The sequence below is a fragment of the Larus michahellis genome, chromosome 13 (assembly GCF_964199755.1).
Source record: "Larus michahellis chromosome 13, bLarMic1.1, whole genome shotgun sequence".
In the NCBI taxonomy this organism is placed as follows: domain Eukaryota; kingdom Metazoa; phylum Chordata; class Aves; order Charadriiformes; family Laridae; genus Larus; species Larus michahellis.
In genome coordinates this window covers 13,937,751-13,964,550 of record NC_133908.1, presented here as the reverse complement: position 1 = coordinate 13,964,550, position 26,800 = coordinate 13,937,751, and the positions used below count along the sequence as shown (strand labels likewise).

Genomic DNA, 26,800 nt, shown 5'->3' with positions numbered 1-26,800 from the left:
GAAGTCCATAAAAGTTTATAGTTTTTTTGCCCGCTGGAACGTGCTGTTGAACGTCCCGCTGTGAATCTGTGCTGTGTTGATACACTCAAACATGTGCAGTGTTGAACAGTGGCTTGTACTAAATTTGTTTCTCTGACTATTTTTCTGTATGTCTCAAAATGAATAACTCATATATCTTTTGTATGTGTAAACCAGACAAGGTGGGCATCATGAACTGGCAGAGCGCCTGGTGGAAATTCAGTATGAACTCACAGACAGGTTAGCTTTCTATCTCTGTGGCAGGAAACCAGGTAAGTAAAAAAAAACAACAACAAAAAAAAAAAAAAAAAAAAACCAAAAAAAACCCAACAAAAAAACCCCAAACCTACACTCCCAAGATCTTTTAGTGTGAATTACAGAACAGTTCAAACTATGGTATATAATGTTTGTGTCAGTGTTACTACTCTTCTTACCTGCATTTCAAATATTCTAACATATAAATTATACAGGAAGAACTAAAGAAAGTGTAAGATGTAAGATTAGTGATAATGCATTTAAAATTCAGATAAAACTGCAGGATTTTAAGTATACCTAAATTAAAAATTAAGTTCCTTTCTGTTTTTCCACAAATATATGTTCTATTCTATAAATAGAATAGCCCTGAAAGTGGAGAAACCTACATAAAAAATCAGATGAATACTGTTTAACTTCAAGTGAATTGCAGCGAAAATATGAATTTTGTGAATGTTGAGTAGTCTGCAGGAGATATTGTAGAACTCTTGTGAGTAGTTTCTTCTCATTGAAATGCAAAAGCAGGGGAGTATTCAATTAAGCTTGTACCTTTTGAACACAAGCACACTTAAAAATTTTTAGCCATTAGGTGCCGTAAAAGCACCTATGTTAGAACTTTTTTTTTTTAAGTGGAATTTTAATACAGTTGATAAGCCTTAATTAGAATCTTTGATAACAGTGGGAAATTGTGGTAGGAACCTTCTTTTAAGACTTGCTATCTTCCTGTAATTGGAAATTGAGTAATTACATGCAAGGTAAATTATTCTATGTTTGCCTGTTGCATATCATCTTGGGTTTCTCATTACCGTGTCTTTTAGTAAAACTGAATACCAGCTGTATATTCTGACAACATTAAAAACTATAGTCCAGTAACAACCTATTAAAGTGCAATTTGTTTTCGACTCTAGAGCACAAAAATGGACAGCACTTTGTTATACCTCAGATGGCAGACAGGTAAGTTGCTGATTCCATGGCATGTCTGAAAACATCAAAATAAAAAATCCTAATAATAATAATAAAGTTTCTTTTCCTTTCTGAAACAATTTTTAAGCTTGTTGTCATTCTAACTTTTTAATGTATGCCTCTATTGATCTTGGAAGCTTTTTTTCCCCTAGAAAAAATATTGGCGTTTAAACAAAATCAGAAAATTATAGAAGTTGATGGTATTTGTTAACATGCAGGGGGAAGGTGAGATACTTACATTAAGGGAACACACATGGGGATTCCTGGGAAACAGATTTTGTAAATAATGTAAGGACCAATTGAGTTAATTTCCTGATACAGCATTTTGAAAGTAATACTTGCAAGAAAGCTGCTTGTTTCTCTGAAAATATTTATGCTTTGATCCAAGTGCTTCTAATTTTTGGTTATGATCAATGAAATTGTATTTGTATAAAACGTATCAAGTATTAACCATAAGTCCCTATTTTTCTTTTATTGCTATGCAATTGGAAATAAGGCGGCTGTGAGTAAACTGTTGTTAAACTTACTGCTTGCAAAATTTATATGGAAAACTGTAATAAAATAAAAATTATAGGGAGAAACTGTGTAATAGTTGGTAAAACAGTGTTAACATCTGTAATTTTTTTTAGACATGCTGTGTTTAGCTGTTTGATAAAGTACTGTGTGTTTTCAGTGCAAAGTATTTTGCAGAACAGAGTAAGTATCCTTTGCCTCGTTACACAGAGAAGGAAGTTGACATGCAGAGAAGATTACTTGTTCAGAGGTGCTGCTCAGATTGCAGAGCCTGCAGTACAGCCTGACTGCCTTATCTCTGCCTGATGTCCTCCACTGGTCTCTTTCTTTCTTTTTATTTTTTTCTTTTTCTGTTTAGGTGATTGCCTACACAAACTCTGTGATGTCAGTTAATCATACAGAGGTTTTGTTTGAGCCTTTCCATCCTTGTAGGTCAGGGGAGTTTTCCCCTGGGTGATGTAAATCTGGACTCAAATTTTGTCAGCTTCCTGATCTGTGGCTTTTATGATAAATTCTGTTGAACTGCACAATTTTCATCTTGTGCCTCATGTTCAAAGCTGGAAACTAGTAGAAGAGATTATTTACTGATCAGTACAAAATAATTTTAAGCATGGTCCTATTGCTGTAGCCATTTGCCAGGCTGGTGGTCACCTACCTCCAAGTAGGTACCTCTCAAGTCCAGTGGAACAAATCCTGTGTGTTTTATGTGGACTCAAGTTTTGGTCAGAATGATCGTATTGTTCAGATTCCTTACAGAAAGCATTTTGTTGCCCTACAACTTGACTGCTTCTTGAGCAGGTATTTATATTCCAAAGGATTTTTGTGATTCTTTTGTTTTAAATTTAAGATTGTTCTTTAGAAAAGCTTAAAAATATACTAATTTGTATATTAGCAATATTAGTAAGATCAATGTGTTAAAACTACATTAAAAATACTAAAAGATTAGAGAGTTTCAAATAAAAGTGACATTTAAATAATTGAATTATTGAAATGTATAATTTGTATTTAAACAAGCTATTAAATGCTGTAGATGTAATGATCACTTTGTGTTTTCATAGCAGTCTAGATTTATCAGAACTTGCAAAAGCAGCGAAGAAGAAGCTTCAGTCTGTAAGTAAAGCTTGCAGTGTGCTGTGTGACACATCTTTGTCTGGACATGGCAAACTCGGCACTTCATCTTTCAAGCTGGTTTCAGCTGCCATTAATTTCTGCAGAAATAAATGTCAATTCTGTAGCAAGTTAAAAGTCTGGAGAAAAACATGAAAATAGGCAGAAATGGAGAAGCAGAGATGATGACAAATCCCTGACAGAGAATGAATATGTGTTGGTCTTGTTTGGGGTAATATCACTAGGCCTTTCTCCCCAGTTCAGAACTGTAAACTTTGTTACTTGTCTTGCTCTCATGTATTTTGTATAAACCTGTATGTGAAATGTTACTATTTGCCTTTAACTTTCTGGAAAGCCAGAATAGTGCATTACTGTTTGCTACTAATGCCAGCTCACTAGATTTCTTTATTGAAGTGTTGGTGACCAAATCCTTGTACAAATTAGAGTGGGGATATGTCTTCCCTCTACTTAAAGCTTTTAGCTGAAGCAAATGGTATCAAAGGATAAAAAATTTGCAGTTGGGGAAAGAACAATCCTGGTGATATTCTTCTATTCAACAATGTCAGTTTTTCTCTAAAGGTAATGCTAGTGGTCATAAAAATTCCAGCTAACCAAACCAGTGTGTAGCAGTTCAAGTAGCAGTTAATACAAACCAAATGCGAATACTACTTTAGAACTGGCTTTCTGCTGTTAACGTACTGTTAGTAACTACTTTAAATGCACCACTACCTAGAAGGAGATGGATTCTTGCATTGTATTTTTGCAAGTTGTGGTGGATTGACCCTGGCCAGCAGCCCAGCACCAAAACAGTTCCTCCCAGCAGGATTGGGGAAAGCATAGGAAGAGCAAAAGCAAGAAAACTCATAGGTTGAGATAAAGGCAGTTTAATAGGTGAAAGGAAAAGAAAAGCAAGTGAAGCAAACAAAATTGCTCAACGCCTCCCACAGGCAGACTGCTGCCCGGCTAGTCTCTGAACAGTCACCTTGGCAGCCCAAAACCAAACTACTTCTTCCTCCACCCCAGTTTTTATTGCTGAAGATGCCATGATATGGTATGGAATATTGCTTTGGCGGATTCACGTCAGCTGTCCTGGCTGCATCTCCTCCCAGCTTCCTGCCCACCCTGAGCCTACTTGCTGCTGGGTGGTGGGGTGGTCAGAGTCGGGGGAAAAAGGGGATGCTTTGACGTTGGGCAAGCACTGTTCAGCAGTAGCCAGAACAAGCCAGTGCAATCAACACTGTTTTAGCCACAAATCCACAGCAAGCATCATATAGGCTCCAATGAAGAAAGTTGATTCCCTCCCAGCCAGACCCAGTACAGAAGTAGACATCCTGGCTTTCTCTGGGTTCAAGAATGATGGCAGTTGGTATTTGGTAAAGAACTCAAACTCTGGAAAAAGCAGGTCTGTTTTTTCTGTAAACAAAGATGAACTGTAGAAAAAGTGTTAGGTTTTTCACCCCTTTTAGTACAGCTCATCCCAGAGAAGGAAGACCAGCCTTGCTTACACTGTCAGTTAGTTAGCAAATCTGGTACCCATTTCTAATGTTAATGCACTGTACGTCAATAAGTGAGACATCCACAAAGCCCTGTGACATTTAATTTCATGTCTGATCTTCCAACAGCTCACTTCTTCGTAACACAACTATCTTTCTTGAACCATCTACTGTAGGAACACAGTTTGAAAAGTGCAAGCATTTTATGAGTCTTCACTGTTCAGTTAAGTCCACATCTACAGTGACATTTGGATACCAAATTCCCCAATAGATCTACTTCACCCCAAATACACGAGGTCCTTTTGTGATCAGGTAGGACAGGAAAAAAAAAATCCATTAACTAGTAAAGGAAAGGTGTAGAACAGTGTTGTCTCTGTATCTGGCAATCAGGTGGTGGTATATGTCTGCTTAATGAATTACTTCACTATGCAGGCTGAAAAACAAGCAATTATATAGGCTGAAAAACAGCCAGGCGTGATCAGAGTTGTGCTCTTGTATTTTCTGTGTTATAGAGGTCTTATTAAGTTTCATTTATTTTCAAGCTGTAATTATTCTCTTCTACCCTTAGCTGAGCAACCACTTATTTGAAGAACTTGCCATGGATGTGTATGATGAAGTTGACAGAAGGGAAACGGATGCAGGTGAATGAGGCTTTCTGGAATGTGTATAAAATAAATTTGAATTGTTACATTACATACAAGATGCTAGTGCAAGCATATGTTCTATTTAAAGTACTTTTGTATTCAGTAATTACTGATAATGGCAGTTTTTTTGTCTTGCATTGTCTGAAGGTGACGTTAATTGAAAAAATCTTGTGTTTTTGCGAAGTAGAGAACCCTCTGGGGAAAAAAGCCTTCCTTTGAATTGATTGTGTTTGTGTTTGAAATTGTGGTCTTTTATTCTTTGACAAGAAACACTGTCAAATAGTACAGGAAGGTTATTCTATCTCTTCTTTTTTTTTTTTTTTCTCTTCCCTGAGCAGTTTGGCTTGCTACTCAGAATCATAGTACGCTTGTGACAGAGACCACAGTGGTCCCTTTTCTTCCCGTAAATCCTGAATATTCCTCAACCAGGAATCAGGTATGGAGTTGTCTTAATACTGTAAAACTATTTTTATTTAACGGGCCTGGTATTCTAAGCAGTATTGCTTTACTGTACTTCATTACTGTAGAATAGTTGCATCTACTTGTAAAACAGTTAAAATAGTTTCACATTTTCCCTGCCCTGGGGCATGCAGCTGGATAATTTAAATCACACTTTTTGCAATAAATGTAATTGAACAATCGACTCACTTTAGGTGCTGTAGCCTTAGTTTTACCTGGGAACTCTGCTGTTCATCTAATACAAGTTGTACTACTTTTTCTGCATTATTCTGTAATTCAGGGAAGACAGAAACTGGCTCGATTTAATGCCCATGAATTTGCTACGCTAGTTATAGATATTTTAAGTGATGCCAAACGAAGACAACAGGGGAATCCTCTCGCTGGTTCAAAAGGTGAGTATGCTTCTGGTTGTCGGCTCTTCTATGTGTAATTCTTCAGCAGTTTAATCAATACCATAGCATCATTTAGGAGTACTAGATGAATGAAGAAAGAGATTTATACCGTTTTTATAAACGATAAGAACTAAATCATGTGGATAGCAGGCTATTGACAACCTGCATTAGGCCACCAAAATAATGCCCAAGTACAGGAGATTTGTCTCTATAAAGTTGGTGTTTGTAATACAATTAAATCAAGTGGCATATGTGCAATTCAGGAACATCTTTTTTGTGATAATATAGTAAAACTTTCCAGAATACTGCCGTACAGTTTTAGAGTGATACTTCTTTTGATTGGCTGCTAGGATAATGTCTGTGTTTTAGATACTGGCGTTCCTGGCTGCTCTATACATGCAGGACTTCGCTGTAATTTAGATGCTCTTGAGCTTATTGCTCGTTTGCCTAAAAAGGTTTACTTTCTGTATTTCTTGAGCATGCTAGATATCAAGGAATACAAATACCTGTGCCAACAACCAGAGCGAGACATAGTTCTAGCCATGATGGAATGAAACAACATACGAACACTAGTTCTCCCACTGGAGAGAAAATACAAAAAAATCTTTTCCAACTTTTAATTTTTGCCTGTATTTTTCATTTGAATGTTGACATCCATTTGTCCAGCGTAGTCTGTTTTGTTTTGGTTCTTTTCCTTATGTGCATTTTATTAATTTGCTAAAGCATGATTCCCACCCATTTAACTTGTCTAAACACTTACAAGAAACGATTTATTTTTTTTAATTACTTTAAAGTATGCACTTCCATTTCTTCTCCAAACTTACTAGTACGTTTTTAAATGGTGTATGTTGATCTACAGAGAATGTGGAACTGATACTCAAATCAATCAGCAATCAACATAGTAGTGAAAGTCAGGATAATGACCAGCCTGATTATGACAGTGTTGCTTCAGATGAAGATACGGATCTTGAAACAAACGCAGCTAAATCAAACAGACAGAAGGTAGGTTTGAAATATTTATACACACACCAAATTTTACTCATAAAGGTAATCTGCAGTGACTCTTTGCCCTTGTGAGGGGATTTAACATGCATAAATGACCAGCGAATGAATATTTTAATTCATTTTCAAATTTGTTTCGGAATCATGCCTCAGTCTATGAACTTAAGTGTTGTGACTTAAGGAATTTTTATTGTAAATAAAATGCTCCTCTAGAAAATAATGTGCGCCACTGTGCACGTCTGGAGTTCAGATATAGATTTAATTGCACAGATGAAATAATTGGATCTACCAAAACAGTCTTAATCAGTGATTTCATGGTATTTCACAAACATTTACTGAAGAAATATTTACAGCAGTCCAATAGTGGCTGAGTGTTTTAAACCATTCCTGAAATAATGCAGCATGGTAAAAAAGTGGCAGTAAAGCTAGTAGTTCTAGTTTAATTTTCCCTGGTAACATGCACACTGGATATTTAGTAATCAGTCTTTTATGACTTTCCAGTTCTCTATTACATATTTAAAAAAAAAAAAAATCCCTACGAAGGAGTATTGCATCACAAAGGCTGAGACAAATGTTTTTGTGCATAGAGGAGCTAAGAGTTGATTGACATCAAATTTCTTTCATGTTGGACTAAAATTATTTTATTGAATTGATCTCATTAATTTGAACTTAATTTGAAACATGTTTCCTTTGAAGTGAGTACATCAAAAGCTGTCAAAATCTCATTGTCTTGTTTTCTTTTTAATCGGTTTCCTAATGGTGTAAGTATTGATCTCTCACTGTTTATAGAGCCTGGATTCAGACTTATCAGATGGACCAGTGACAGCCCAAGAATATATGCAAGTTAAAAATGCTTTGGTGGCTTCTGAGGTAAAGATTCAGCAGTTAATGAAAGTGAACATCAACCTGAGCGATGAGCTGAGAATCATGCAGAAAAAGGTAACAGGCACAATAGTGTAACCCCTTCATCTCTTGACGTATTTTAAGTTGACCAGAATAAAACTGCTGAAACTGAAGATGCAATAGCCCAATATTAGAATAGTGAGAAAATTTATTTTAAAATGGAGCTGCTTCAGAATCAGATAGGAGACAATAAATGTACCTGTGCAGCACATGCTTTGAATGTCTTTTTTTGTGGAGGTGATGATGATCTGCATAGTTCACTTTGATGTAAGTTTTCCAAGTGACAAGACTGTTGTATAAGTCTTGTATGTTTTTGCTGTCCTGCTTCAAGTTAAGCAGTTTTCAACAATGAGTAAGTAAGTTCTAGCACACATTTTACCTGTCTGCACATATCTATATAACGTACTTCCAACTTTTCCAGTAAATATGTAGTATTTTTTCCATTAATAATCCTAGCTACAATGAAGGGAAATAAAAATCCTAATGCAGTTTGGCAGTAGAAAATAATCTGAAAAGTGGCAATACAATATCAAGTTCTTGTGTACCAGGAGGCCAATATTTATTTGTTTGCTTGCGTTTGAATCTGTGGGTAATAGCACTTAAAGGATATAGTGGTAAATGCAATTACTTCTTTAAACCTTCAGTGTGGGGTTGTCTTGACAAAGATAAAGTGTAGGTATCTCATTTACAATATGAGTTACTATGTATAGATAGTCTTATACAGACAGAAAACTGAACATTTTTTGCTAAAATCCTGAGTTTAGAGCTCCAAAGACCCAGTTTGGAAGCCAGACCTTTTAATCCTTATGTGAACAAATCAACGTTTGTTGAATGTTTTGCCAGTGTTCTGGTAAACTGAGATTTTTGTGGGGTAAAGGAGAGTTTATATCTGTATTGAGTTCACTATCCTGTCTGTCATGCTAGCCTAGAAAGGGCTGGCTGCTTCCTTAAATTAATTCTTCTATCTAGTGTTAAAAATCCTGCTTTCCAAATAATTACAATACTGCAAGACTTCCAGTATGTGCTGCAGAAAGCTCTCTCCCTGTAGAGAAAGTTGTTCAATCTGTGCTCCTGCAGAGGGGAACCTGTGCCGAGAGCTTGTTTCGCTGTTGTGTTGGGGCAAAGAGGCTGATGCTTTGGAGAGTGGTGGGAACTGTTGAGCTCTTAGCATCTGAGGCCAAGCTTATTCAGCAGATTCAAATATCTTTGTCTGTTAATTGCTATCCTTCTGTTACAATTGTGTTCAGCTTTTCAGATCTCTTGGAAGGGTGAATACTGAGAGGAACCTAAAAGATCTCAGGATGTGTCCTTGGTCTTTTAACAGCTTGTACTGTTTAAGCATTTCTCTGCATCAATTGAATTACCTTTTTACTTATACTGAGTTTCTTTAAACAGATAAAGTCTATTTAGGGCTAAAAAATAATCTTTAGGGCCTACGAATGAATGAGACTTTGCTATATTTATGTGGTGTAGCAGAAGAGAGATCACTGCTGTGCTTCAGTTGAACCTGTTTTGAAAGATGGCATAGCCAGGGCTCACTCACCTTGAAGATGAGTTGCACTAATTTTATGTCCTGATGATGTATGTAGCAATGGGGCTTCTTTAACTTAGTGTTTAGTGGCTCTGGGTCGGTGAAGAATGGATATAGCTGTGCGTGTGCAGAATGCAGGGTGAGAGGAAGGGGTAACAGCTGTCTTAGCTCTAAGCTACTGGGAACTTCATTACAATATGGGAATTCTCTGCTGGGTTATTTGTGGCAGGACACCACTACATTTATACTACTTCGGCACTTCTAATGCAGTAGATGTCATTCAGGAGTCTCTCTTTTTAATCATTTTTTTTCTGTGTTATTTTCTAAGCAAGGGCTTAGAAGGTCATAAACTAAAAAAAAAATCTATCCCCTTTATGTATCACCTTATTAGCCAACTGTGTATCTAATCTTTTGCATGGCAATTACTAAGCAGAAGATGCTAATTAAAGAAGAGGCAAAGCTACAGCTGATGAATGCCACTTCAGAGTACATTCTTCCTGAATAAAAATGAAAATAGTTACGTTACTTTAATGGGCATTCTAATGGAAAAAGATATTTTTTTTTATGCCTGTGGATTTTTTTAGGTGCTTATAGGTGGTTAAGAGTTTGGTCTGAGTTTATATTAACTGTTGGCTAAAACTGCACCAAAAGCACATTAATAAAATGTGGAAGAAGTTTGGAAGAAGGAGGCTATAAAGTTGACCTATTTAATTGCCTTTGATATCAAACTTTGGCTCCTGGCTGATCCTCAAATCTTAAAACTTGATGCATCTTACTGCAGAGCATGCAGAAAGTGGGGAGAAAAAACACAAATTATCTTGATAGAAGTCTGCGCATTTGATTTAGAGTTCTGGGAATTACTCTAGGCAAAATAGGAATATTTTTTTTTTGACAGAGATAATGTACTTGAAGGTTCATATGATGCAAAGTAAATGCAAGTAGTAAATATTCAATTTCCTGTTTAAAAGGCCATCAGCTGTTTGAAATATTATACTCAGTTATTGTTAGAGAATTGCTGATACTGACTTTTTTTACATCTTTTCTTTATGATGTGTTAATATAGCAAACTTTGAGTAACTCCACAAAAAAAAAATCAGAATTGTTGCATTTTTACTGTCCATCAAATACATAATAATAAAAAGCTTTAAAACTATTTCTTGTTGGCTTCTTAGAAAGCAGTAGCTGATACTTAATTTTCATAAGCTAAACTCTCTTCTTGCTTTGCAGAGCAAGCTTTAGTTTTCTTTGCGCTGCCTCTGGCATCTGTGCTGCAGTTTTGGCATTTTCAAATTTCATAGGCCTTATGTTAGGGTCCTCTTAAGCTCTTGTATTGACTGCTGAAATGGATCACTTTGCTTGAAAAACCTTTGTTGGCAGTCCTTCCCCTCACAACCTCGTTATCTTAATATGATTCATGTGCCAGTACAGCCAGGCTGTAAGAAATAGATTGTGTGGTTTTTAACTGCAACAGCCAATTTTAAGATCTAATTTAGCTTGTATCCCAGCAAAAAGTGCTGAAAGTCAGCACATAAATACTTGCAGATCTGGAACATAGATGTTTCTATGCTTACATTAAGCAAGTCAAGTAAATTTTGAAAAAGAAATCAAATCCCAGCTACTAGTAACTGGATTTACTAGTAAAGCTGACAAGCGTGTATTGTATAGTCAGCTTGCTTTTGACGCTTGCTATTAGAAAAACAAAGTCCCACTGCTAAACGTTTCTTTCAGCTTCAAACGCTACAGAGTGAAAATACCAACCTCAGAAGACAGGCCACAACCAATATATATCAGGTCCAAACTGGTTCTGAATACACAGACCCCACCAACAATTCTTCTTTAAAGCGGCGACCATCTGCACGGGGTAGCAGACCCATGTCCATGTATGAGACTGGATCAGGTCAGAAACCCTACCTCCCCATGGGAGAGGTCACATACCCAGAAGAAAGCATAACAAGACTGCAGCCTTTCCCTCCACATGTAAGTAAAACTGCTGATGCTTCTGCATTTCTTCTTATGTTCAGCTTTTCTGTCTATTCCAACTATGCTCATTTACCAAAGCTGCTCAACTGTCTGCTTCAGAGTGAATTTGAACTGTAAGATGTTAATGTTTGCTGTATTAACATGTCTGCAGGAGCTTGATGTTTTGAAAAGTAAAAGCTGTAACAATTCTGGAATATGTAAACTGGAGCTTTTGGCTTCTGCTCAGCTGTTTTTTTTAACCACAATATATATGCCAAATATCAATGTGTGGCTGTTTGAAAACCAGGATGGGGGGGGGAAATAGTATTCCAAGAAGGTAGGTAAAGTTCATGGATTTCTTTCTTGAGATATACAGGCATGTGCCAATTTGTAGAACTTCAGAAGCACCTTTCGGAAATAAAATAAAATTGAAGCTAACTTTTTCACTAGGCCACCAGTTTCTTATTCTGAGTTTGGAACTGGAGGCTGAAGATGGTTTAGATCTGTTAGTTGAACAGATTCTTCTAGTTTAGTATTTTCCTGTATGATGTGCTAATAGCAGAGAGGGAGTTCTGTATTAGCCACAAGGATTCTGCACTGACGTGTTCACACTTTAGATAAGTGACACAACACACACTAGTGCTTATTAAAGTTTTTTTTTTGTGGCTCTTTTTTTTTATTGCCCTGTGGGCAGAAATACAGAACAGTATTTTTTTAGGCACATATTTAACATCTGTGGATTTGTTTAAATGTGTTTCCCTGCTGGTAGCAGCATCTTGTATTTCCTTCCAGATAAACAAATAAGCCCTTTAAAACATTTTTGGAAGTTAATGGTTTTTTTTGCTTGGCATGAGGGAGGGCAAATGTTCCATGCACATTCCAAAGAAGACAGTTGAGCGTGCCAGGGAACCAGTGCAGAGATTTGTATGCTGGGGTTTTCCTTGTGTTCAATTAAATTAATAAGAACTTTAAACTGTGAAATCTGGATCATCTTAAGTGATATTGGCAAGTCGATATAAAGGCAGTTCTGGCAGCAAGAAATGTCAGAATTCTTTTGTATGTGGCAATGTCTGTGAGACATCACATTACTTTGTGTAAGTCCTTTGGTTATTTGGATTGAAATTTGAATAGAAGTAGAGGTTCTGAAGCATTGATTTATGTGGAGTTAGTTAATTTGGTATTATGGTGAGTGTATTTTATTCTTGGTGGAATTTAGCACCTCTGGAATATCAGTATTAGAATTAACATGAAGTCAATTATATTTTGAAAGAATTAAGTCCACTCAGGCTTAGCCAAATTCTCAAAATCATTCTTGCTTTATGTCATCTCCATGGTTTTAAGAATGTTCCTTTATTTCATTTAAGAATTTATTTGTGTTTTATTTTTGGTTTTCCCGAGTGTTTTTCTCTTTCCCATTTTTAGATCGGGAGGAGTGCGTTTGTGACCTCCTCTTCATCTCTACCTTCCTTCCCCTCCACGCTTTCCTGGTCAAGGGATGAAAGCACACGAAGGGTTAAGTACCTTCCCAATTGGTCTTTTACCTGGAGGAGGTGGCAATCTCCCTAAAAGCCATAATGCCTCTCTCTTCTCCCCTTTTATGCTGACTAGCCTTCATGCTTGCACGAAGTGGTATTTCATCACTTTCCGTTTCTTCTGCCACATGCTGTGGATACTTGCCTCTCTCTAACTTCACAACGGCTAAAATCTTTAGCATTTAACACCGTGCACAGTTACTCCAGATCACTTGCTCAACTGCGTAACACTGAAAACAGCCAGAAGACAAGTTGGTTGCTGTTTGGAAAGTAATTTGGCAGGAGTTCACTGATATTTCATAAGCCAATATATAACTCTTCCTACTGACTAAAATGCACTGCATGAGGCGTATGAAGCTCACTGGGTCCTAGCTTTAAAGCCTGCTTTCTTTGAGGGCTATCAGTTCGCACCAATCCAAATTGATACTGATTGACTGTTTATCTTACAGATATTCATTAGTTTGTTTGAAGCGAGTTCTTGAAGCATCCAAACAGATATCCGTTCGTATTGCTCACTGATACATTTAGTGTCAACTAACCTGCTTTCTGCTGACCTTGATAGACAAAAGACTGAGTGGGCACGGGAATTGTTTTTGGCAAAACTCCTTTCAGGGCAAGATCAAAGACACTGAGAGTGTATAAAGGAAGCTTATAATGGTGTTCCATCAGGATCTACAAAAGTCTGTTCTTAGGATTTTTGTTAGCTACGGTACTGACTAGGAAGAAAACCTGCAGTGTTACCAAGGAACATTAAATGCATTCTATAAGCTTATGTGATTCCAAAGACACTGTCTTTGCCATGGCCTCATATGTGACCTAGTAGCTATTTGAAGAAGCCTCATCCAGCTTCTTAAATTATTTTTTTTTAAACACTGTTCTCTTTTTGTAGTGAGGCACTTAAATCTAGTTTTACTTAAATTCATTTGCTAGAAGGGAGCATAAAATGCTACCTTGCAAAAGGACACATTTAGCAAGGCAAACTGTTTGATAGATGAGCCTGCCCATGACAGCATCTTTTCAGACTATGTTTTATTTGGGATCCTTGAACTAGTTGCAAGTTACATACTCAAAAGAAAGGAAAAGCACATTGCATTTGCAGCTCTAGAATAACATCCATTTTTGGCTGTGAAGGGGCTGTGACTGAAGTAATGGACCCTGAGCAGGTACATCTTAACGTGTCACAGACTAACGAATGCTGAAGATGAACAACCCATAGCTTTTCTGCTGCTGTTTGACCAGCCTGAGCTACCAGCTTGCACTGCTTGCAGAAAGTGCCCTCCATCATCAGAATGAGTTGATTACATTTCAAGGTCTCACTCTGACTATACCTCTTTAACTTTGAAGCAAATATCAATACAAGGTCCTTTGGGCTGTTTTTTTAGATGTTTATGTCTCATTTCTTAGAAAATAATGAGTAGCTTATACCCATTTTGTTGTATCACATGTTCAGGATTTAGGCTTTTCTTATTTCTGTGTTAAAACAAGACTTTCCAAGAGTAAACTTGAAAGAGAAGTATTTGTATTTCTTTGTAAGACTTAATTGATTGTGAAAAGATCTTTCGAGAAAAATTCTCTTTTTCTCTGCTTTTTCTGTGTGATTAATATAAGAAAATCAGTACCGTCTCATTCTGTTTCTTGGGCAAGCATTGCAGAGTCTCTAATCAACTTTTACTATATAATACTAAATTTAAGAAAAAAACAAGTTTGTGGGTTTTAAATGTTGAATGGTCATACTCTGGCCTATTCCTGCCAGGATAAAGAATCGTCTTTTTAAATTCTTGTGTCCCCATTTTATTTTGACTGTATAGTGTTTGGACGTATCAGTTGAGAACATAATAGATTTGTAAGATGATAAAACTTACAAGGGAATATCCTGCTTGGTCAAATGCAAATCTAGGTTTGGCTGCAGCTGATATCAGTACTGTGTAGTACTAGAAACTTGCAGAGGTTTTGTTTGTTTTTATTATACACTGATTCTGTACTGTATTACTGATTCCATAATATCCTGTTCTTGTAATTCATTGTTGTCATTTGCATTTCTGACCATAGTGTCGAGCTTTGCCACTAATTGTATTGTTTTCTGTATGTCTGGGAGAGAGGAAAGGTCAGACCCTGCATATAATAGTTTCATATCTTCAAAATATGTGTCACTTTTACAATTGATCTTTACTAGCTATCCTGAGAGGTGAGCATTCAAAAAACGCTTGTGTTTTCCTTCTGTGCAGAGTAACTTTAAAGTGGATGGAAAGTGTTCATACTTCAGGTGCTTCAGAGTTAAGAGTTGTTGGTTTTAACATTAGATGAGTGCTTAACGAACTTCCTGGATCTTAACCAATGAGAACCAATTCCTAGTCATGTTTTTGGGCTGTCCTCAAGGTAGAAGTATTATTTCCCTGTGTATGGATCAGGGATGCAAATTGAAGGGTATCCCTTACAGCCTACCACTCAAGATTCCCTCATCTTGACTTCAGAGTTTCTGTAAAGCTCCAAGGCCGGATCTTCCATGGAGATTGCACAGGACCCAATTATGTGTCTGTGACTAAGGCAGGAGCTGATGCAGAGCTGATCTGTATGTAGAGTGGCACTGATGGGGTGTGCGTGCAAATGGACGAGCCGTAGTAGGCACTTCTGCTGAGCTTTGCGATTTTTAAGACTAGAGTAGGCAGATGTGCAGTGATCCTGGGCTCTGGCTGAGGAAGGGAGCGTGCCTCGGGGGTTTCAAACTGCAAATTCATGTGAACTGCAGAGATTGGCCTGACAGTAGGTATTCATAGCATAAACCTCCAGGATGTTGTACTGCCTGGGCATAAACTATCCAAGAAGGCTAAACCAGGTTAGAGAAGGGAGTTTAGCTCTCTGTCTGAGAATCTCTTGCTGACAGAGGGGGCTGTACGTTAGGATCTGCAGGGAGAGCACTCTTGAGCTGTCATAGTGCAAGTATGCTTATTTGGGGGGAAAAAAAAGTTGAAAAGGAGTTTAGGGGAAAAAAAATGAGCATCATCCTCGGCCACAGGTTGAATGCTTTACTGGGAGATGCAGAACTGGTCTCTATGGGAGTAGGAAGTGGTGAGTGTTCTGCCATCGCACCTAGGAGGAAGCAAATGTGCCCAGAGGCAGGGAATGGGTGGCACTCTTGTTCCCGGTGCAGACACAGTCACTATGTGTCTCCCCAGGGAATGCCATATGAAGGGGAGAGTGGGAAAATACTGGACCTCTGTCTCTGTTCGTGGTTTCTACCCTCTGGAGTAGTATGCTGCAGCTGTGCCTTCCCACGCTCCATCCGACCTCTGCTCTCCAGTGGGTATCCACACTTGGTCTTGCCTCCCACGCTTGGTTCAGCCTCCAACTCTGTCTTTGGCCTTCCCTCTGCCATGGTCTTCCCACTCTAGTTTGACCTCACCTTCCTTGTGTGCTTCCCAGTCTAGGTTTGGCCTCCATTCTGAGGTCAGAGTCACAGGTTCAGTTTGCCCTCCACTCCACTGTGTGCCTCCCACTCAGCTATCGGCCTTCACTCTTGGTTCAGCCTCTGCTGTGGATTTGGCCTCCAAGCCCATTTTGGTATCCCACTCTTCATTCATCCTTTACTCCGGGTTCAGACTCCCACTTGGATCAGCCTCCCGCTTTGCAGTGGGCCTCCCACGCTCGATCTGGCCTCCACGTCATGTGTGCCTACAGCACCCAGGCCAGCCTCCACTTCCATCTGTGCCTATAATTCTTGCTCTGGCCTTCGTTTCCTTGTTTGTCTCCTGCCCTCATTTTGGCCTTCACTTTGGAATTGGCGTACCTCCCTCCTTTTGACACCCACTCTTCAGTGGCTCTCTACTCTCGATGGTTAGGACTCTTGCCCTCGTTTCATCCTATGCTCTGCTGTGGGTCAGAAGTCTCACTTATTTGGCCTCCCAACCGTGTTTTGGTCGCCAGTCTGCAATGGACCTCAACACTCCCCATTTCGTCCTCCCACCATCGTTTCAGCCTCCAATCTGCAACAGGCTCTAAGTCTCGTTGGTTTGGCTTCCTGCGTGCCCTTTGGTCTTCCACCCGCAGTTTGGCCTCCACTCTACAAAGGGTCTCCTGCCATCATTTCAATCTCCAGTCTTTATTTTGGCTTTCCATTGCAATGGTCCTTAACCCTCGTTTTGATCTCCCATTCTGTGGTGGGCTTCCCATGCCTAGTTCAGCCTTTGCTCTGTGCTTGATTTGGTCTCCACTGTGACAGACTTCCCACCTTGTGCTGGGCCTCAATTCCCATTTCAGCCTCCCGTGCTTGGTTTGGTTTCCACTCTATGTTGAGCCTCCCACACTGTGTCTGGCCTCCAGTCTGCCATGGGCCTCCCGCTCTTGGTCTGGTCTCTTTCTCCCTGGCAGTCCTGCCCTCTCCGTTTGGCCTCTCCTCCCCTGCGAGCCTCCCCCTGCTTGCCCACGTGACAGTTTCAGTGGTAGGGGAAGGACGCCGTGCTTTGGCCATCTGTCTGTCCCTGCAGCCCTGCTGGATGCCAGGGCAGAGCCCTTGATGCAGGTCTGGTGGGGCAGTGCCAGGGTCGTGCCAGGGCCTCGGGTTCAAGCTGGCAGCGGAAGCCCGGCACAGGGCGGGGGGCATGTTGGCTGCAGGGTAGAGGCTGGTGCAGGGGTTGTTGTGTTAAAGAGCAAGCCCACATACGCAGGATGTGGCACTGGCACAGCTCAGGGCCCTTCTTTCCTGCACAGCACTGAAATAAATCTGTGTTCATTGCAGGCCTCGAAGCTGGAAAAACAGAGCAGCATGTCTGAGAGTGACTACGATAACCCCACCACCCCTCTGGAGCTGGAGGAGACGGGGTAAGTGCTGTCATGCAGAGCTGACAGCCTCCGTGTTGTCGGAGGACAAGGACTTTTGTGAGCAGCCAGTTCTGTCCCAACCTCTGCTTTGTTCCTTTGTAGGTCAGGCAGGAAGGGCCGGCAGAGGAGCGTCATTTGGCAGGGGGAGGGATCAATCCCTGAAGACACCGACACAGCTCCCAGCTCCAGTTTGCCCAGTACAGAAGATGTGATTCGGAAAACTGAGCAAATCACTAAGAATATTCAGGAGCTGCTGCGAGCAGCACAAGAGAACAAGCATGACAGGTAAGGTGTGAGTGCTGGAAAAGCTCCACAGTTCGTAAGAAAATGAAGAAAATTCTTCACGTGTTTGCAGAAGTACAGCCGCCACCCCCTGTGTTAATGCTGGAGGCACTGATTTCACACGTACAAAACATGTAGGTCTGTGGTGTTTCCTGGTGTAGTGGCCCTAGTACCATTGGGTGAGTGGGCACGAGTGACCAGCGCAGGTGGTGGGAACACATGCTCCCATCCAAAAAACCAGCACAGCCTCCCGTGAGTGGCTTCTGGCTGTGGCACTGCCTGCTGCCTGCCTGCCCACAACTGGCATGGGGATGGGAGCGCTGGGAGCAAAGAGCTTGGGAAGTCCTGCTGCACAGCGAGTGGTGTTTTAGAAACAAATCAAACGAGTGTTGCAGAGAGAACTTGGCTTAAGTTTCTGTTGGATCCTCAGATAACTGTGTCCTTAGGTAAGGATGCCCCGCCCCAGTGTGACAGTAACAGCAAGTCTGGTTTCAGGGAAAAAATTGCGAAGGCAGGGAAAATTTGGCTTTCCTAATGAATACCAATAATGTACCAGCAAAAGCAATTTTCAGCTATTGGGTTTAGACTCAGACATAGCTGGGTAGTCGGGAGGCTGTTCATCAGCATGTCGGGTAGCAGCTTCAGTTCCCTTGGGGAGCTTCTTGCCCAACTGAACAATTGCTTTTCAGAATAGCTGTGAGCGAGTGAAAAATGATAGTGCCCCTGCCTGATCATCAGGTGGTGCTTCTGCACAACTCTTTTAGAAGACTGTAAATAGGAGTTATGTCTCCCCAGGTAGGAACACGTTTTAGGTCTGGAATAGCTTTGGTCTCCAGAAAATCTGAACTTGCAGGCTGACAGGTCTTGCTTTCTGCCTCCCGTCCCAAGTTCTGTGCCTGGCTTTGCCTGGGAGAAGCTGCTGGTGATTTGTGTTAAGCCCTCGCTTCCTGCCTTGCTGAGAGGAGTGCTCAACAATGGGGCCACTTCTGTTCTGTGTTTTTTCCTTCTTGTACTTTTCTATTTTTAGAAGGGACAGCACACGGCCTCTCCTTCTCACGCTGAATGGCGAGTTCTAACGTGTTTGTGCTGAGCTCATTGCCCTTGTTCTGTAACCTTTTCCACTGCAATCCCTTGTTGCTTATTTCTCACAGTTCATAACAAGAAGCAACAGTAAGAGAAGCTTTAAATGAGTTTGGTTTTTATGTGTAGCACAGTTTACAGTATTTGAACTGTATTTTTTAAAAAATAATTGAAAGAAATAATACAGCGTACCTAGCTTTCGCTGTTAAATTGAATAGATTTTTAAACAACCTGTTACGTTCTTTTTTATTTTCTCTTCTGTACCATGCGTGGAGTGGGGTGTTTGCCAGTACTTAAATGAGTATAATCTTGCAAAACACTGAACTGCGAAGCTGCTGTTCTTTGTTTTCCTGTTCCCTGGCTTTGTCTCAGTGGGCTGAGAACCGCAGGGCCTGGGGCACGGTGGAGATGGAGTAGGCTTGTTCCACCGTTCTCTTCTTGCAGTAGGGGAACACTTCCTTAACAAAGTGAGATACTTAGGGATGTAATAATACATCTTCCAAGCTAGTGCTGGGAACGTTGTAGATAAAAATCACGTGCTGCGTAGAGAATCAGAGAGTAATAAAATGATTCAAGAGTATAATCTATTAATGAAACACCTTTTTTTTTTTTTTTCTTTTTTCTTGCTTTCTTCCATTTCTTTTCCTGCACTCAACTGGCCGAGTAGACCATTAGAGCGTGCGGGCATGCTGAAGCTCAGACATAGCCTCGGCTGCTTCAGCACGCTGGTTCCCTGGGCTGAGAGAGCTCCCCTGCAGCCTCTGACCATCCAGCAGCCCGGTCCTGCCTCCTGGTACTCTGGCCTCTGTCCCTGCCTCCCAGGCACAGTGTCCTTTCTGTTTCTCTCTGGTGCCTCTTTCCCTCACGCACCATCTGCACAGGGGTCGTTAAAGGCTATGCATGAAATGCTTTGGATGATAAAGAAACTGCAGCTAGCTAGTCCAGAGAGTTATGAACTTGCAATATTACCTGTTCAGTTGAAACTCTCGTTATTGATTTAACGGGGAACAGAGCCACAACCTGGAACTGTAATTTGTCTCTAGTTCAAGAGATTCTCCTGTCTCTGTTCTGTTTATTGTCCATTGAGATAAATTATCCACACTAACAGCACGACATGTGGCTGCTGCTTCTGTGCAGTGTTGCAAAAGCAGCAGAAGTTTCATGGTTCCCAACATACAACATTCACACCTGACAGCTTAGGCCCTCCACTGTTTATACAGTTGGCGTGACAGATGAGATCATTTTGTATCTTGATTTGATGAAAAAAAAAAATTGCGTGTTTATATAGTATCCTCCAACCTGACCAAAATATTGTTTATTAATGCCTAAAATAAAAATGAAATTTAAATCATATGTTCTTTAAAACAGAACTTCCAAAGGTTTAATCCCAGGTAATACTGGCAGTGACAAATATCGGGACTGGAGGAAGAGGTTACTACAAGTTACTGCTAATGATGGATTCTTTGTTTCCAAGCTGTCACTACTTGAATATCTTCTTGATGTCTTACTGGAATGTGTGTAAACTCAACAAATGTGTCCTCTCAGTTCATGAGCTTACAGTGAGTGTTTAGACTATAAAATACAGCCATTCCTCCAAGACACACTGTGAACTTTGCAGCTAAGCTAGAGAACATATCATGAAATATATGTCGTTAATCTTGGTCTTTCATTCACGTAATTCATAGGGTTTTCTCTGCCTTTTTAGTGAAGGGTTAATCAGCAAAGTGGCTTTTTAATGAGGTATGGTGCTGTTCAGTGTGGCTTGCAGGGAGCAAATTAATTGTTAACTCAATAGCAGAATGGGAATTACAGCGAGCCTGAAAGACTTCTCTCCACTTTTAGTTTATTTGGAAGGACTCATGTGATTGGAGACATAAGGAAATATTCCTTTCTAAAGCAATTTTCCTGCATTGCCAAATGACCCCAGTGTGTTGCTGCTTTCTCAGTGCATTTGCAAATGACCTATTTTTGCACCTTTGGTATTGCAAGATGACTGCATAAATAATGACTGGGGGTGGGGTGGCTTTTTGTTGTCTTTTTTTGCTTGAAAGGGCAATGACCTACCATAATCTACAGGTGCTGAATATTTTTCTTGAATGCTGCTGTTTTGTGATTTTGAGATTCTCTTGCTTAAGGTTGAATCACGTTAACTAACTTATGCTGAAACTGAGTCTTTGAAGCTTAAAAAACAAGTCTTTTGAAATGGGTCTTTTGACAGACCACACTAACCCAGTGCTTCACAGCAGCTTATAGTAAATAGTTTTAAGATCTGTTTTGAACAGACCAATTTTCATTTTGTATATAAGTCAGAAGTGAAAGCTGTGAGGACTAATGGGATCTGCCTTTGTTTTATTAGCTAACTCAACAGAATTACTGAATATTTAGCCTATAACTCACACGCCGTGAAAGTAGTTGGTAGTTTGGAGATGCATGTGTCTGTAAGCTGCTGTGTGAGAACTGCGCGTTGTCTGTTTGCTGTGTATAAATTAATCCAAGAAGGCATTTTGGTGTTCGTAAGTTACCTTCATGTGACGTTTTACCTTCAGTTAAACTTTACCAGAAAGAGCAAGGTATGAATTCTGTACTGGAAGTTTGGCGTGCCCGTTCTCAGTAGGTGTCTAGTCTTCCAGTTTGTGAAATGAGAAAGGGGAAATAATGTGCCTAGTGCTGCATTCCTGGCTTCAACTGATAATGAACTGATACAAGGATGGAAATAAATCTCCTTGGAATCAAGGTGTGTCTTCAACTTGCATCTCTGCAACAAACTAAAGTTTCCAGGCAGGCTGCTGAGCCAGGGGAACGTGTTTGTTACAGAGATCGCTCAGAGTTTAGCTGAGAACTGATGGGTTAAAAGTTTATGGAGGTCAGACTTTAGGTCTTGCTGTGAAGTGTTTTGAATACAGTTTTTTGGGCTTACTGTGTTTTGGTAATTTAAGTACAAAGTGTTTGGTTGGTTTTTGGTGTGTGGTTTTTTTTTTTAAAGGCTTCTACTTTGTAGCTTACACATGGAAAAGAAGTGCAGGAAAATTGCATTGCTTCAGAGGTCCTATAAATGTCAACACTTGACTGTTGAATTATTTTTAAGTTTGGATGGCCAAAATTCAACTCTGAAACAAAATAAATTGAAACACCTTTGAGGTTCTTCAACTTTTCTTCAGAGATTGCTGCTTACATCCTTAGCAGTTTTAAAACTTTTCTTTTAGTAGAGTGGTTTTACAGTCTCTTGACTTATGCAGAAAGAGCTCTTTCGAAACAAATGGATAGAGATTTCCCTGAAACAGCAGCAAGAAGCTAAACTTACTCAGATCCCACATACAAAGTGGGTTTTTCTTAATCCACTTTTGATTGTCAACACTGCACTGAGGGGGGAAAAAAAGTTGCTTTTTTTTCCAAAGCACCTCTGTGTCACTGGATTTTCTTCAGATATTTTCAAACTGCAGAATCTTACTTTACTCTGTGCCTGATTTACATGAACCAGTTTGCTTGGGTGTGCGTTCCCACAACTAACAATCATGTGTCATTTGTGCATACACCAAACAGAACGAGCTGAGCAATTTTCTGTACAGTTTGGAGACAGATTCTAGTGGTTGAATAGTTGGGCGAGGGGGAATTAGGAAATGCAAGCTTATGAAATAATGTGCAGCTAATATTCATAGGCACGTTTCCATAATTGCATACAAATTGAGACTTTTTCTGACAATGTTTGGTGTAATAGGTGTGGACAGCTATTTCTTCAAACAAACTTTGATCGAAGAATAATGAAAACTTAACCAATAGTACAAAATTATTTCTTAAGTTCTTGTTTTTTCTGAAGTCGCATAGTTATATGCAAACTTGTGCTGCAGTGTGCTGGGGAATGCTGAGGAGACACTAAGAGTCACCATATTGTGTCTTGCACTTGCTACTTCAGTTGCCTTCAGTGCAGCCTACAAAGATATTTTTAGAATATATATGGAGTTTTTGATACACTGCTGTTTTTAGAATAATAGCCACTGACTAGTAAAACTGAAGAGGAGAGGAGTCTTTGCATAATGAATAATACATTGCATCTTTTTGCAGCTATATACCGTGCTCGGAGAGAATACATGTGGCAGTAACAGAAATGGCAGCCTTGTTCCCCAAAGTAAGTACCTTCCAGCATCAAAATGTTTTTGGCCTCATTCCTCATAGTAGATTTCCCTTCAGTATCTGAAAACCAAAAGCCAGAAAGTAGGGAGAAATGACTAGATGGTTTTTGTCCCATCTTGCACCTTTGTATTTATTAGCATGCCAGTTGGGAAGGGCTAATGTGTGAATCCAGGCCTTTAATTTTACTCTTGAACTTAAAACTCTAAGAATTGCATGCGGTTCCTCCAAAACTGGAGGCTGCTTGCATCTGGCTTGAGGAATCGTGTGGTTATATGGGAGTTTTGCTGGACTCCTCGCCCCCAAGTTTCCATTTGAGTGCAGCTGCCTGGATTTCTTGTAGGTATGTTTAGATCTGCTATCCATCTACCAATGCAAACGCTTTCTTCACAGCAAACTTAGTGAGTGAAATCTCCGTGATTAAGTTTTTGTAAAGTCTTATCCACCTCTGTAAAACTGCAAGGAAAATCTAATGCTGTTGTGCCTACCTGAACAGATTGTCTTGTACACGCTGTACCCTGATGTCAGCCAGGACATGGGCTGGGTAGCAGTAAATAGGCACTAGATAAATGTGTCTGAGTAACTTCCTAAATGAGAGCATGAAGCAGTATTCCCTGCGTGCTGCCTGGCAGCAGTTTGAAATCTCCCTGAGATGAGAGAGGAGAAATTACAGGAACTGTTTTCAATCCGCCCCTACCCCACGTCTCTGCAGCGATGTCTTATAACGCCTCCAACAGCACAGAGGATCCCGTGCAGAAAGCAGGGCCCTAACAGCAAAAGTTTTAGTATTAAACAACACTACTGAACCACCACCGGCTAATTAAAAGCGATCCTGGAACGGTTTTGTAGTTCTGTCAAGTTCAACTTCTACTTTTCTTTCCCAGAAGCCCAAATCTGAACTGGTAAGGACTTCTTTGCGTCTGCTGACATCTAGTGCCTACAGACTCCAATCCGAGTGCAAAAAAACCCTTCCCGTGGAGACGTGCCCTACCACGGACATCCAGCTGGTCACGCAGCAAGTTATCCAGTGCGCCTATGACATCGCCAAGGCCGCTAAACAGCTGGTTACCATCACAACCAAAGAGAACAACAACTGAGTCACACTTGGCTTTTTAGTCTTGTTTTTTAAAAGGTTGAATTTCAAATATAGGTGTGGAACTATTCAAATTTTTATGAGGAAAAACTAAAGGGGCAAGAAACTTTTTTTTTTAAAAAAACTCAGTATTATTTTTGCATGTTTTCTAACAATTTTATGATTAATTTAACCCACTGCCTTATTTTGTGCCTGTGTTGCCAGTTTAGTTACAGATAATAGCATGTTGCGAATAGCTGTTGAGCCATTATCATGTACCAGCGTTGTTATCAAGCTCTTGCTAGATGTTTCCTTGGGGCCACGTTCTGCTTTCAGATATCGCTTGCAAAACTCTCGCTGAAATCAGCTGCGTGTATCAGAGGGCAGAATCTCGCCTCTGCTCTGTCCGGCCTGGAGCCTCGCGTGCCATGATGCCGCTGACCGAGCAACCCGCAGCCAAACGGGCTCTGAAGGCTCCAGGACCGTAACTGCTACCCAGCAGGAAGAAGGTTGTAGTCCTGATAACGGAGTACAAGCTGAATATTATCTGTTCCCATATCAACTGTTGTGCAATAATGTGTTTTTAGTCTGATAAAACAATAGTAGTTGTGGGCATCCGAGCTTATTACATGTAACTATACGAGGTCTTTGTCACTTTATCTGTTTTGGAAGGAATTTGAAACTTAATAGTTATTTCCTTTAGTTGTCACTATGCCATTAATATATATGTTTGATGTTACTTTAGGGCATTAGTGGTTAAAATATTATCCTTTGTTTCTGATTTAATAATTCATTCTAAAATTTCCTACAGAATTTTACTGTCATCTTCAAGGCACCATCTTGTTTGCAGCAGCATTGCTCAGTAACTCAAGATGCAACATCACTAAAGATTTCTGTGATAATTAAAAAAAAAAAAACACAAACAAAAAAGGAAGTTAGAAGAGTGCCAGTGCAAAAGCAGCGCTGTCTGCCATAGCATATAACCTCTGTACCTCAACATATCCAAATGTGAAAAGATTTCTGATATCTCGTAAGTTTTATGCAATCTTTCAAGATTTTGCAAGCTCTGTGTGGAATAACCCAAGTGAGCCTGCCAGTTAGAAGGGCAGGTGGGTGACAAATGTCAATGTGTGTTTCAGGTTTGTTTTATTCAAAACAGTTCACCAAACTGTGTCAGTCCATATGTTCAAAAATGATTGTTCTTCAGGAATCTAAATTCCATGGGGGGGGGGGGAATCACTACTTTTTGCCTCTGCCTGCATCCCATTGGGAAGCGTGTTGTTTTCAAGGAGCTGGCCATGGCAGTTCAGCTGGCAGCCACTTACAAGTGGTCTTTTAGTTAAGAGCGAAGTTAGGGAACTGCAGTGGTTGCCACATGGCAGGAGTTGATGTGAACATTCAGACAGTTTCTGAGTCAGAAATGGCTATCTGCTGTTCCACAAATAGGTCTGCAGTATGCGGTCTGCCAAAACCATGAACTCTTCAAGGCTTTCTGATGAAAAACTGCCCTACTTAGGTGAAAAAAGGAACTACAGTTCAGTGGTTGGTTCCTTTTCAGATCATACTGTGTTTGTATGTATATATAAACACTTGAAGTGCCATAACACTGTTGGATTCTTGTATGTTGTAATTAGCTCTGTTTTTAAAGTAGCGTGAGTTTCAGGGAAGGAAGGAATGGAGAGAGTAGGTGACAGCCCAGCTAAATTAATGTTCTTCATTGTGGGGGTTTTTTATTTCCCTTCTGCACTTCTGAATTCCAGAACTGACCCTAAACTCACAGGAATGCGGACAGGCTGGGATTAGGACTGCAAAAGACATTTGTAAAACTTACTTCAAAGTTATGCCACTGGCAATTAAATACATTGTTAATCTTCTAGGAACTTTTCCTTAAATTGGCATCGTTGAGAGGCAGCAGATGGTATTTTTAAATCTCTCAGGACACCACTGTATGCTTTTCTTTAACATATCTTACCTGATTCCCAAAGTAGGGCAGCACTGAGTTATGTTGTAAGTTATCAGTTGTTTTAACTTGCCTCTGTACCAAACCAAACAGACAGTTTGATAACTGCAGGCCCTCGTTCCAGCTACGCTACCTCCAGATCTCCTACAATCAACTATAGCTAAAGCTATAAAAACATGGCCAACCTGTAGCTGATTTCCTGTTCTGTCACTTGACCAGAAGTGCTGTTTAATTCCCCCCTCTCTAAACAAATGTTTGTTCTAGGTTGGTTATGGTCACCCTGTGTCATCGCTCCAGAACCACGGTGACGATCATGCAGGATAAGCGATTTTTCTGACGTTCTCAGTAAAACAGAAATGGTCTGAGCACATGCTGATGTGCTGCGTCAGCTCTTTTCACAAACAGGCGGAGTGGTTCAAAACCAACAGTGGAACTAAAGAATAGTAAGTAGATTGGCCATCGAATCATACAGCACTGTACTACCTGAAATAACAATGGCAGGTTTTTTTATTCCCCTGTAAACAAATTGCTCTTTCTTTACAAAATGCTGCATAGGAAAGTAAAAATTTTTTTTGCCTTTTTCAAAAACTTGTATTTATCAGTGTCCTTCTGTCTGTACAATACTTTGACTTAATCTTTTGTTTACTGTATTACTATAAAATGCTAAAACCCTTTCAGTATGTGAAATTATGTGGGGT

At 40.0% G+C, this 26,800-nt stretch overlaps 1 protein-coding gene across 12 annotated transcripts in view; it reads left to right on the top strand.

The window, feature by feature from the left end:
- GIT2 (GIT ArfGAP 2) overlaps positions 1 to 26,792 on the top strand; it is a 34,713-nt gene extending 7,921 nt beyond the window's left edge. Inside the window, exons 7-21 of one of the 12 annotated variants that reach the window (XM_074606130.1) lie at positions 196 to 290; positions 1,179 to 1,224; positions 2,808 to 2,856; positions 4,915 to 4,987; positions 5,329 to 5,426; positions 5,730 to 5,841; positions 6,701 to 6,843; positions 7,633 to 7,782; positions 11,006 to 11,254; positions 12,659 to 12,748; positions 17,501 to 17,583; positions 17,686 to 17,868; positions 19,613 to 19,767; positions 23,005 to 23,068; positions 23,955 to 26,792. In XM_074606130.1, the coding sequence (XP_074462231.1) occupies positions 196 to 290; positions 1,179 to 1,224; positions 2,808 to 2,856; positions 4,915 to 4,987; positions 5,329 to 5,426; positions 5,730 to 5,841; positions 6,701 to 6,843; positions 7,633 to 7,782; positions 11,006 to 11,254; positions 12,659 to 12,748; positions 17,501 to 17,583; positions 17,686 to 17,868; positions 19,613 to 19,767; positions 23,005 to 23,042 (1,564 nt within the window). In that variant the 3' untranslated portion in view covers positions 23,043 to 23,068; positions 23,955 to 26,792. Of the gene's footprint in view, positions 1 to 195; positions 291 to 1,178; positions 1,225 to 2,804; positions 2,857 to 4,914; positions 4,988 to 5,328; positions 5,427 to 5,729; positions 5,842 to 6,700; positions 6,844 to 7,632; positions 7,783 to 11,005; positions 11,255 to 12,658; positions 12,749 to 17,500; positions 17,584 to 17,685; positions 17,869 to 19,612; positions 19,768 to 23,004; positions 23,069 to 23,954 lie in introns of all 12 variants that reach the window. The other 11 variants (XM_074606129.1, XM_074606139.1, XM_074606135.1 and 8 more) reach the window with 11 other exon arrangements.
- The last annotated feature ends 8 nt before the right edge of the window (positions 26,793 to 26,800 follow it).